The sequence below is a fragment of the Nerophis ophidion genome, linkage group LG01 (assembly GCF_033978795.1).
Source record: "Nerophis ophidion isolate RoL-2023_Sa linkage group LG01, RoL_Noph_v1.0, whole genome shotgun sequence".
Lineage (NCBI taxonomy): Eukaryota > Metazoa > Chordata > Actinopteri > Syngnathiformes > Syngnathidae > Nerophis > Nerophis ophidion.
In genome coordinates, this window is record NC_084611.1 from 28,712,910 (window position 1) to 28,726,121 (window position 13,212).

The 13,212-nt window shown below is 43.7% G+C and overlaps 1 protein-coding gene across 1 annotated transcript; it reads left to right on the plus strand.

Annotated features, from left to right (window-relative positions):
* Nucleotides 1-1,601: 1,601 nt before the first annotated feature.
* selenop (selenoprotein P) lies at nt 1,602-12,890 on the plus strand. Its single transcript, XM_061900310.1, has 5 exons — nt 1,602-1,761; nt 1,966-2,196; nt 6,918-7,130; nt 9,176-9,293; nt 11,050-12,890. Exons 2-5 carry the CDS (start codon nt 1,994-1,996, stop codon nt 11,341-11,343), a joined length of 828 nt encoding a protein of 275 aa, XP_061756294.1. The 5' UTR covers nt 1,602-1,761; nt 1,966-1,993; the 3' UTR covers nt 11,344-12,890.
* The last annotated feature ends 322 nt before the right edge of the window (nt 12,891-13,212 follow it).

Sequence of the window (13,212 nt, forward strand, 5' to 3'; positions counted from 1 at the left end):
AATTAATATCCTTTTATCATCTTTGTATATAATTTAGTTTTGCATGTCTCATGACACAATATCTGTATGCAATATTGGCTGCATTTTAGATAGCTGTTTGTGTTCCATGTTGTTCCAGACCACAGCAAACATTACGTGGCTTGCCAAAGAGTGTAATAAATCTATTAAAAGAAGACAGCTTTAACTTGGACACACACATCTACACCTTTGGCCATTGAAAGCCAGTAACTTCCAGGAGTTAGCTTACCTTCTGAGTAAGCCTCTGATTTACTAATGGTTGCTAATGTTGTAAAAATTTGTAAAATAAATTGGCCCTGCGATGAGGTGGCGACTTGTCCAGGGTGTACCCCGCCTTCCGCCCGATTGTAGCTGAGATAGGCGCCAGCGCCCCCCGCGACCCCGGAAGGGAATAAGCGGTAGTAAATGGATGGATGGATGGATAAAACATTTATGTCAACAAAGATTTGCTTCAGCTTGCGACACATAGTCAATTTGATAGTAGGCTAATATAGCTAATATAGACACTTACATCATGTGTTGCCTTCATTATAAGACTTATATACGGCAAAAAGTTTGAACATTTTTATTTGTAATTTTGGTTGGGTTGCCGACCCTTGGTTCAAGACAATGATAGCCACTAAAAAGGGTGGTAATATGCAGTACTACTTCAAACCTCAAGAGGTGATAGTGAGTCACATCAATCGTTACATATTTATACTAGCGTTATGTGAAGCTCTCTAAATGTGCCTTTTCCCCAATGTTACATTTAAAAGGGTTGACGTTGGCCTGTGTGCTGACAGGCCTTGTCAATGAGTTACACCAACAGTTGCCGGAATCATCCGGTTCTGGCAGAACTGTCTGGATCAGACGTTATGGTCGCACTTTCTTTTTTTTTTTTGCAATTGATTTATGCTTTGTAACTTGGCCAAAACTTGCCGTTCAATAGCATGAGAAAGCATGTCTACCTTTTGACTATAGTGCTTTAGGTCTATTGGTTATCTTTCCCGTTAGCCTTAATAGTGCTTGTTCAGCAAAAAACTGTCATGCTTTTATTTCCAGATGACTCCTCTGACCTTTGACCCCACGACTTCAACGTCTGTGAACAGCATGACCTTTTATGCATAGTTAAAACTGCTTGTCGGGCTAGACTTTGAGCCTTTTTATTGCTTTTTAAAAATGATTTCTATTAATGCTGAGGCAGGAAAAAACAAAAAAAAAACCCTAACATATTACTTTCTTACATAAAATATCAATTTGCCCCCTCAAAACGCAGAAAAAAATACCTCAATAAGTGCACGTTTGCATGCTGAACGGGGTGACTTTGCTTTGACTTCGCTCCAAAACATCCTGGCCACTGACCAGAGTTCCACCCTCTGTCTTTTTCCAGTGAACCTCTCTCTCGCCAAAAAAGGCATTGCACAACTTGTTTTGACAAATCTGTGCGTCTATTAAACATCAACTTATAAGTGCATGCATGACAATAAAAACCTTCTTATGCAAATTGGGCTGCAAGCCCACAAACATTATTATCAACTTATAAACTGGTGGACAATTAAAGGGGAGTGCTTATATAAAATTAAAATGAAAAGGGAGGATCAGCAAAAAAAAAAAAAAATCTCTGTGTGACCTTTGTTCCCTTTTGGACTGACAAAAACAGCCAGAGTATAAAAAGGAGGGGAAGCGTCTGAGGACACACTGTTTTTTTGTTGAAGGAGCTGCCTTCAACTCAACACTGTGCAGAGGCAGCTTTCCAACTAACGGGTAAGACTTGATGTAGCAATACAATTTTTTTTTACATTTAGTGAGCAATTTGCAGTTTGGGGTTAGAAAAAAGTTTTTTTTTTATGTTCATGTTTCCTTAGGTGTGCATGTGTGCTCATTATTTGCACAGCAATAACACACTTTTTTGCAAAAACAAGTTGGTTTAAACTCGTATAAGACGTTTGATATGACTTCTCCAAATAGATCGGGGCGGTGAAGAGGCGCAGGAGGTATGAGGACCTACCTCGGCCTGCTCCTCGCTCTCTGCCTGCTCCGAGGGGGCGGGGCGGAGAGCGAGGGGGGCGGGCCGCGCTGTCAGCCCCCGCCCAGCTGGAAGATCGGGGCGGCGGAGCCCATGAGGGAGGCCATGGGCCGGGTGACCGTGGTGGCTCTCCTGCAGGCTAGCTGACTGTTCTGCTTGGTGCAGGCGTCCAGGTTAGTACTCTTGTCCCAATGTGTGCACGCTTGGAAGGAAATCCACACCGATTAGATTTTTTGATTTTTTATTAAGGATCCCCATTAGCTGGTTGCCACAGCAACCCACTAGTCTTCCTGGGGTCCACAAACTCAGTGCAATTACAAGTAAACGCATATAATTATAACTACACAATACAGAAAAAATGAAATAAAAGCATCAATAAGAAAACAAGCAAACAATTTACAGTCACAGAATAATAAATACCATATAGATATAACTACACAATAAAAAAAATGAAAAAAATCATCAACAAGCAAACTAAAAATATTACTTTCCTTTTAAAGGGGAACATTATAACAATTTTCAGAAGAGTTAAACCCAATAAAAATCAGTTCCCAGTGGCTTATTTTATTTTTCGAAGTTTTTTTCAAAATTTTACCCATCCCGGAATACCCCTAAAAAAAGCTTTAAAGTGCCTGATTTTTGCTATCTGTGAAGCCACCGTCCATTTTCCTGTGACGTCATCCAGTGATGCCAATACAAACAAGTATTGTCATTAGATGTGGGTGGAGGGAAACGCTGGATGCAAATATAGCTCCAAATGTTCATACAGCTAGCCTAAGTAGCATGTTAGCATCGACTAGCTGGCAGTCATGCCGTGACCAAATAAGTCTGATTAGCACATAAGTCAATAACATCAACAAAACTCACCTTTGTGATTTCATTGACTTTATCGTTGGAAATGCATCTGCAGGATATCCATACATCTCTGTGCCATGTCTGCCTTAGCATCGCCGGTAAAATGTGCAGACACTCCGGCACATTCAATGGGGGTCTGGCGGAAGATTTCTTTGACTTTATCGTTGGAAATGCATCTGCAGGTTATCCATACATCACTGTCCCATGTCTGCCTTAGCATCGCCTGTAAAATGTGCAGACACTCCAGCACATTCAATGGGGGTCTGGCGGAAGATTATTTTGACTTTGTTGTTGGAAATGCATCTGTTTTGAGTGTCGCAGGATATCCACACAATCTTGCCATCTCTGTAGTAGCATAGCTTTCGTCGGTAAAGTGTGCGGAACAAACGACTGACCATTTCGTCGGCTTTCCCCAAACCTTGTATTTTGAACAAATTTCGTCCAATTTCTTGCCACTTTCGCATCTTTGGCCAGTGGTGCAACTTGAATCCCTCCCTGTTAGTGTTGTTACACCCTCCGACAACACACCGACGAGGCAGGATGTCTCCAAGGTTCCAGAAAATAGTCGAAAAAACGGAAAATAACAGAGCTGAGACCCGGTGTTTGTAATGTGTTTGAGAAAATGGCGGCTTTATTACTATGTGACGTCACGTTCTGACGTCATCGCTCCGAGAGCGATAAATAGAAAGGCTTTTAATTTGCCAAAATTCAGAGTTCGGAAATCGGTTAAAAAATTATATGGTCTTTTTTCTGCAACATCAAGGTATATATTGACGCTTACATAGGTCTGGTGATAATGTTCCCTTTTAAAACCTGTTTACTGTCAATGCCAGTGAGAATTTGAGGCAGGTTATTCCAGAGCGATACAGATCCATAAATAAAAGATTTCCGCAAAGCATTCTTCCTGGGACGAGGGAGTACAATATGCCCCTCACTAGACGCCCTGGTTTTATGATTATGTATAGTGCTACTGTAAACTATTTGGGCCATGAGAAAAGCAGGAGTTTTACCATATTTTTCGAAATATAAGTCACATTTTTTTCATACTTTGGCCGGGGGTGCGACATATACTCCGGAGAGACTTAAGTGTGAAATTATTAACACATTACCAAAAAATATCAAAAATTATTATTTATCTCATTCGCGGAAGAGACGAAAAAAATGTCAGCAATCGTCACACACACGTCAACCAATAAAAATTTGGAGGGAGAGGGTCATGGCAGAAGTGCATTGTGGGTCATGAGATGCCAACTGCTATATGCTATATGCTACTGCCGTAGCTATTAAAATGGATCGTTTCAACATTGGCGTTAACTTGTAAAAACTGAGAAGGGCGGAACAAAAATGGCACCGAAAAGGAAATCATGTACTGCAGATTACAAGCTGGACATAGTGAAATATGCAGCAGAAAACGACCAGAGGAAGCGGCGCATACACTCGGAGTTGACAGAGTTGCTTAGAAGAGACATCGAGGAAAAAGATTTCATCGGATTTATCGATTAGGAGTGACAGATTGTTTGGTAAACGTATAGCATGTTCTATGTGTTATAGTTATTTGAATGACTCTTACCATAATACGTTACGTTAACATACCAGGCACCTTCTCAGTTGGTCCTTTATGTGTCATATAAGGTACCGGGCCGTGGCCCGATTGGTACCGGGCCGCAGAAAATTTTTTTATTCATTTTTATTTAAAAAAAACAACAACAACAAAAAAAAAAAAAAAATGTTTTTATTAAATCAACATAAAAAACACAATATACACTTACAATGAGTGCACCAACCACAAAACCCTCCCTTTTTCATGACAAAAACGTCCCCTTTTCATGACAAAGAAAAAAAAAATGTTGGACAGAGAGGAAAAGTGCGATGATAACCATAGAATCAAAAATGGACTGGTGCTGCGACACAGTTAATTTAAAGTCAATTTGACCAAACTAGTGCCAAAAGGGACAAGCGGTAGAAAATGGATGGATGGATGGATGGTGACATGTTGAACATACTTGACGAGAGATGTCCGTAACGGCTTTTTTGCAGATATCCGATATGCCGATATTGTCCAACTCTTAATTACCGATACCGATATCAACCGATACTGATATATACAGTCATGGAATGAACACCATATTATGCCTAATTTTGTTGTGATGCCCCGCTGGATGCATTAAAAATGTAACAAGGTTTTACAAAATAAATCAACTCAAGTTATGGGAAAAAAATGCCAACATAGCACTGCCATTTTCATTGTTGAAGTCACAAAGTGTATCATATTTTTTTTAACTCGCCTCAAAACAGCAGCTTGGAATTTGGAACATGCTCTCCCTGAGAGAGCATGAGGAGGTTGAGGTGGGCGAGGTAGGGGGTAGCGGGGGTGTATATTGTAGCGTCCCCGAAGAGTTAGTGCTGCAAGGGTGCCTGGGGATTTGTTCTGTTGTGTTACGGTGCAGATGTTCTCCCGAAATGGGTTTGTCATTCTTGTTTGCTGTGGGTTCATATTTGTAATAGTGTTAAAGTTGTTTATACGGCCACCCTCAGTGTGACCTGTAAGGCTGTTGACCAAGTATGCCTTGCATTCACTTATGTGTGTGTGAAAAGCCGTGGATATTAGGTGATGACTGCATTATGCTGATTGCATATATTTGTACCATGAATTGATTAACGTGAACCCCGACTTAAACAAGTTGAAAAACTTAATCGGGTGTTACCATTTAGTGGTCAATTGTACGGAATATGTAATGTACTGTGCAATAAACTAATACAAGTTTCAATCAATCAATCAATCAAAAAAAAAAAAAGACTGGGCCGGCACAGAAAGGTAGTGCATTTAAGGTTAATTGGTGCTCTATACTTCTCCGTGTGCACAGCGGCGTTTTAAAAAGTCATAAATGTTTACATTTTGAAACCGATAGACAATTTCCGTTATTACATTTTAAAGCATTTATCGGCCGATGATATCGGTAGTCCAATATCGGACATCTCTATACATGACGTTAACTTGAAAGAATGCATCAACTTTGTGTAGGTGGTTGTTCAGTCCCAGCAGTACCCATAAATCGCCACAAGGTGGCAGTATCCCGTCATAAAATACCTCTACCTGTAGGGCGACAAGTTTGGAATGTGTTTTTGTCCCATTTTACAGTGCTTAACTTCTTTTTTTTATTATTTCTTTTTTTTTTTTTCACATCTGTGACAGTTAAAATGTTAAAATAAAGCGTGGCTCTTAGGTTGCGCAGTAAGAATTTTTACCAGGATTTCAAAGCATTTTACAGTATTCTTTCACAGTGAAATACTGTGTAACATTACAACGAATGACTGTGTAAAAAAAAATGAAGGTATTCTCAAATTTCACAGCAGGTATCTGTTGTTTCACAGTAAAACAGAATAAATAATTGCATTACTTTCACAGTAAATATTTAAAAGTACAGGCACTTGACTGTAACTCAGGTACAGGTTAGAGTGTCCGCCCTGAGACTGGTAGGTCGTGAGTTCAAACCCCGGCTGAGTCATATCAAAGACTATAAAAATAGGACCCATTGCCTCCAGCTTCAAGGGTTGGAATTGGGGGGTTAAATCACCCAAATTATTCCCGAGCGCGGCCACTGCTGCTGTTCATAGTATTTTATTGATTCCTTCGGGAGAGTACCCTCAGGAAAATTAACATTCCAGCAGCAGTGTACAGAATTGAGATATAATTCAAAAAGTAAATAAGCCATTGAATTGCTGAGAATTTACAATGGAATGTTTTACAAGCAAGGCCCCCACTGCTGCTCACTGCTCCCCTCACCTCCCAGTGGGTGGAACAAGGGGATGGGTCAAATGCAGAGGCTCATTTCACCACATTTAGTGTGTGTGTGACTACCAGTGGTATTTTAACTTAACTTGAACGTTACAGTGTGCATGTATATACAGGTTGAGACCGGAACAGATTCATTCTCTTGACATTGTTTAGTATAAGAGAACTTTTCATAAATAATACTTGATGTAACTTTTCGATTTGATGAAACAACTGACTAAAATTATACCAACTCACCCCTTCCAGAATGGACGGGCTGCGCCTGAAGATGGAGAGCGAGGGCTTGAAGGACGTGACCTACATGGTCGTCAACCAGCAGGGGGTGCAAGCTCAGAACCTGCACCCCATGCTGGAGCAGAGATTGTCAGCCAACATAGCGCTGTACAAACAGGAGGAGCAGCAGCCGGACGTCTGGCAGCTGCTGAACGGGGCCAAGGATGACTTTTTCGTCTATGACAGGTTAGATCAGTGAGGTCGCAACCCACTCAAGGCCAATATTCACTCACAACACACACGCTTTGTTTCACATACACATTGCAAGGCACCCTGGCAGAAAACTTTTGCTGCATGCTTTTAATGGGGAAAGAGTAGCACCATCTAGTGGACAAATCTACAAACTGAAATGTTAGCACAAATGTTTTTGTTATTTTATATTAAGATTAGGGCTGTCAAAAAATAACAAGTTAACTCAGGTGAGCAATCACAAGAAATATCGCATTAACACTAAACTATGACTCTTTGTGGAGACATAAAATACTACGGAAGACCTGGTAGCATGACATGTTGAAGCAATACAATTTAGTTCAACACAATCAATTTATGCTTAGAGTCAAGAAAAGTCATTGTTCTAAGATGAATGTTAAAAATAAAAAAACAAGCTCCGAAAAAACATATTTTGATTATCCAAAATACATTAACTTAATTTGCATTACAAAACACTGTTCACAAAACTAAGTCTAATAAACAATCTGGCCGAGTTTTTACAGTATAGCAGAAAAAAAATAAAATAATAAAGTACGAATAGGAAAAGAAAAACAGCTCTAAAACACTGAACAAATTTAAAACTGCATAAACTTATATTGTGGAATGAAAAAAAAAATGTAAATGGTTTCTAATAGGATATCTGTAATATTTTGTCCGTGTGGCCCCCGTGTTAGCCTGTTAGGGCTAATTCAAGGAACACAACAAAGAATATCTTCTGGCTGTCAGGTTCAAACACTGATGACATCTATTAAACAGACAAGAAGCAAGGAACCATGCAGAGACAGAGTTCAATTTAGCTCATGAGGAGAACGCATGGAGCTGCACACTTAGTGGCAGTCTCGCCATACGCTCTATGGTTCAGCTCCCGCATCCCTCTATTTATTCAGGAGTTCCACAGTCAACATCCCTGAGGCCGTCTCTAGAAGAAGTGGTCACACATTGCATGCAAAGCAGGTCCAGGCCGCACAATATGTGACGGAATGTGCTGGGGCCTTTTGATTTCGCCTTGTCTCTGCTTCGTCTGCGTGCTGTCGTCTGATCTTCGTTTAGGTCCTTGAAGTCCTTGGCTGTTAGTGGGCTAAAACAACGATAACATCTGCGGCTAAGGCCACCTCTCAGACAATGAGTTTTTGTCCTTGCACATATAGTAAAGCTTAAGCACAATAGCTAATAACTATAGCAACAGACTTTAAGCATACTAAAGTTGTGTGATTATATACATACATGACTATTCTAACACTGGCACATTACACCAACTGTGTATATTCAATCAAAACGGGTGTGGAAATCGCTTCCTATCCGTTCCACTATTACACACGGCACAGGAGCCAAGCTTGCAGTTTTTGACAACGTTTTAATGTCCGTAGAATTTCTCACAGATTTCTCTCCAGCAGGACATGACTTTTCAGCCACCTCAGTATCCTATCCCCCTCCTGCTCTTGGCCGCTTACTGTTAAAGACAATAGATGATTAGATTAACACGTACCACCTGTGAAATCTAATCACCTGCCAGCTGTGTCTCGCCGACAGCACACGGCCCGCCTCTATTTGATGGTGCTCGTCCTCAGCACCATAGATAGAGGCGGTGACCTTTGCTCCCGCAAGCGCGCTGGCCTGGCTACACCTCCCTCTACAACGTTTTACGGGTTATACTTGTATTGCGATTTCCTACCTTCAAGGTGCTCAAAGCGCTTTGCACTATTTCCACATTCACTCATTCACACACGCATTCACACACTGTTGGCGGGAGCTGCCATGCCAGGCCCTAACCACGACCCATCAGGAGCAATGGTGAAGTGTCTTGCTCAAGGACACGACGGATGTGACTAGGTTGGTAGATGGGGGATTGAACCAGGAACCCTCAGGTTGCTGACACGGCCACTCTCCCAACTCTGCGCCACGTCGTCCCCACATATATGTTGTATATTCAATCAACGCAGACAACATAGCTTGTAAAATAAACAGACAAAATGAGGTTGAACACAACTTTATGAGTATCTTGTGTGATCTTTCCCCCGCAGATGTGGACGCCTCACCCACCAGATTTCACTTCCCAACTCCATCATTGGCCAGGGCCACATTGAGGGCGCCATCAAGGACGCCTACTGCAAGCGCTCATGCGGCGCCTGTGAATATGAGGTATGGAACATATTTTGGTGGCGTTTAGTTTTTTTTATTCCATCCACCCATCCATCCATTTTCTACCGCTTTTCCTTTTTGGGGTCGTGGTTGGGTGCTGGAGCCTATCTCAGCTGCATTCGGGTGGAAGGCGGTGTACACCCTGAACAAGTCGCGACCTCATCGCAGGGCCAACACAGATAGACAGACAACATTTTCGCTTCCATCCATTTTCTACAGCTTGTCCCTTTCTGGGGTCGCGGGAGGTGGGGGACGGGGAGTGGTGGTGCTGGAGCCTATTTCAACTGCATTCAGGCGGAAGGCGGTGTACAACCTGGACAAGTCGCCACCTCCTCACAGGGCCAACACAGATAGACAGACAACATTCGCGCTTCCATCCATCCAATTCCTTTCCTACCGCTTGTCCCTTTTTGGGGTCGCAGGAGGTGGGGGGGGCGGGGGGGGTCGTGGTGCTGGAGCCTATCTCACCTGCATTCGGGCAGAAGGCACAGTACACCCTGGACAAGTCGCCATCTCATCGCAGGGCCAACACAGATAGACAACATTCACGCTTCCATCCATCCATCCATTTTTCTACCGCTTGTCCCTTTTTGGGGTCGTGGGAGGTGCTGGAGCCTATTTCAGCTGCATTCAGGCGGAAGGCGGGGTACACCCTGGACAAGTCGCCACCTCATCGCAGGGCCAACACAGATAGACAGACAACATTCACGCTTACATCCATCCATTTTCTACCATTTGTCCCTTTTTGAGGTCGCAGGGGGTGCTGGAGCCTATCTCAGCTGCATTCGGGCAGAAGGCGGGGTACACCCTGGACAAGTCGCCACCTCATCGAAGGGCCAACACAGATAGACAGACAACATTCACGCTTACATCCATCCATCCATTTTCTACCGCTTGTCCCTTTTTGGGGTCGAAGTGGGTGCTGGAGCCTATCTCAGCTGCATTTGGGCAGAAGGCAGGGTACACCCTGGACAAGTCACCATCTCATCACAGGGCCAACACAGATAGACAGACAACATTCACGCTTCCATCCATCCATCCATTTCCTACCGCTTGTCCCTTTTTGGGGTTGCAGGGGGTGCTGGAGCCTATCTCAGCTGCATTCGGGCAGAAGGCGGAGTACACCCTGGACAAGTCGCCATCTCATCACAGGGCCAAAACAGAGAGACGGACAACATTCATGCTTCCATCCATCCATCCCTTTTTCTACCGCTTGTCCCTTTTTGGGGTAGAGGGGGGTGCTGGAGCCTATTTCAGCTGCATTCAGGTAGAAGGCGGTGTACACCCTAGACAAGTCGCCACCTCATCGCAGGGCCAACACAGATAAAAAGATAACATTCGCGCTTCCATCCATCTATCCATTTCCTACCGCTTGTCCCTTTTTGGGGTCGCGGGAGGTTGGGAGGGTGTTGGGGGGTGGTGGTGCTGGAGCCTATCTCACCTGCATTCGGGCAGAAGGCGGCGTACCACTTATTCCCTTTGGGGTGGCAGGGGGTGCTCGAGCCTATGTCAGCTGCATCCGGGCGGAAGGCGGGGTATACCCTGGACAAGTCGCCACCTCATCACAGGGCCAACACATATAGACAGACAACATTCACTCATCCATTATCCCGAAAACATACATGAGTGCCATTCTTCTAGTTTGATTGACTGGTAAACCCGTGCAGAGTGTTACCTCTCACCCAGCTGGGATAGGCTTCAGCTCTCTTTACCGCGACGAAATTTTCACTTTTGTCGGCGGTTCTTTTTTTGACAGAGTGTTGAGATCCCCAGTGAGTGTCAAGCCAACGTAGAAGAACGACCTGCCGCACCAGCAGTGGAGACGGACACAGGGCATCACCATCATCATCATCATCCCGGGCATCACGGGCATGGCCACCATCATCATCATCATCATCATCACCATGGAAACCAAGACCCCGTTGTGGTTCCCCATCATAGCGTAGATGACCACAATGCGGGACAACAGGCTAACCAGGACCTCCACTTCCAGGAGGCGCAGAGTTCTTCTGTGATGCAGGTCCCGTTAGAGCCCAGTAAGACCAAGTGAAAGCCCAAGCACAGCTGACGGCTCGCCGACGCCCCGCCGGCCAGCTGATGCTGACACTGACGGAGGCTGTTCGGCGAGGCGGCCAGCGACCGGCCTCACAGCCTTTGACGCTGCGATCAGGCGCTGCCCGCCACCTGCCGGTGACACGGTCTGGGCGAGGCCGATCACGTCAGCGAGAGCTGACAGTGACGCCCGCCTCCCGTCGGCTGGCAGCCACCCGAGCCTCAGATGTGAGCCTGACCCCCTGGGATGGCCAGCTGAGAATGAGGCCACCTGTAAGCTGGACGTCATCTTAAATGTCGCTGTCTTGTTCCAAAAATTAGCGTTTTCCACCTTTTGGTCTCGCCCATGGTTCATGAAGCCAGGCGCGGAAACTACGCTCTAGTGGCGTCTGGCTGAAGCCGCCATGGCGGGGACGGGAAGCAACCATTAAGGAACATGACCGACAGGTTCGTAACAATTACAATTGGGCATCCCAAAATATTTGCGCAAAGTGATAAAAGAAGGAGGAAGGGGGAATACTTAGGACAGGGGTCGGCAACCCAAAATGTTGAAATAGCCATATTGGACCAAAAATACAACAACAAATCTGTCTGGAGCCGCAAAAAAGTTAAAAGCCATATTACATACAGACACTGTGCAATGAGATATAAATTGAATTAAGAGGACTTAAAGGGAACTAAATGAGCTCAAATATAGCTACAAATGAGGCATAATGATCCAATATGTACATATAGCTAGCCTAAATAGCATATTAGCATCGATTAGCTTGCAGTCATGCAGTGACCAAATATGTCTGATTAGCACTCCACACAAGTCAATAACATCAACAAAACTCACCTTTGTGCATTCATGCACAACGTTAAAAGTTTGGTAGACAAAATGAGACAGAAAAAGAAGTGGCATAAATCACGTCCTAGAAAGTCGGAAAAAGTTATACATGTAAACAAATTACGGTGAGTTCAAAGACCGCCAAAATTAGTAGGACAAAACGGCGCTCACCAAATACTCGAATCAGTGAGGCATGTTTAATACAAACAGTGTGCTCTATGACAATTAGAGAGGTTGTGTCATGTTTGTCCTCCTACAAAAACCATAGTAAAACAAAACTTATGTTTTTCCCCCTCATCTTTTTTTATTTTTCATACATTTTTGAAAAAGCTCCAGAGAGCCACTAGGGCGGCGCTAAAGAGCCGCGGGTTGCCAACCCCCGACTTAGGAGAACATAGCAGGGGACAAAACCAACACATTAATAATCCTTATAATAATCACCACTTCCAGTATGCACACACACTATCTACTTGGCTTTCTTTCTGTATTAGATTTAATGGCAAAACAAAGGTTCTTATGGGAAAAAAAAAAAAAAAAAACGATCCACTGAGGGCGAAGAACGAGCTGGAATACGCTCCGTGCTTAATGATGGTTTCTGTGGGAAGGTGAAAAGTCACCCAGAAAACTGATGCTGGCACAGAAATACGTATTTGAAACCAGGTGAGGACAACATGTAAAAGGACGCAGTGGAACAAATAAAAGTGGATTTAATTGCTTCTTTGTGTGTTTCAATCAATCAATCAATCAATCAATCAGTCAATCAATGTTTACTTATATAGCCCTAAATCACAAGTGTCTCAAAGGGCTGCACAACGACATCCTTGGTTTAGATCCCACATAAGGGCAAGGAAAAACTCACCCCAGTGGGACGTCGGTGACAGTGACTATAAGAAACTTTGGAGAGGACCGCATATGTGAGAGTCCAGTCCAAAGTGGGTCTAACATAATAGTGAGAGTCCAGTACATAGTTGTCTAACATAATAGTGGGAGTCCAGTACATAGTGGGTCTAACATAATAGTGAGAGTCCAGTACATAGT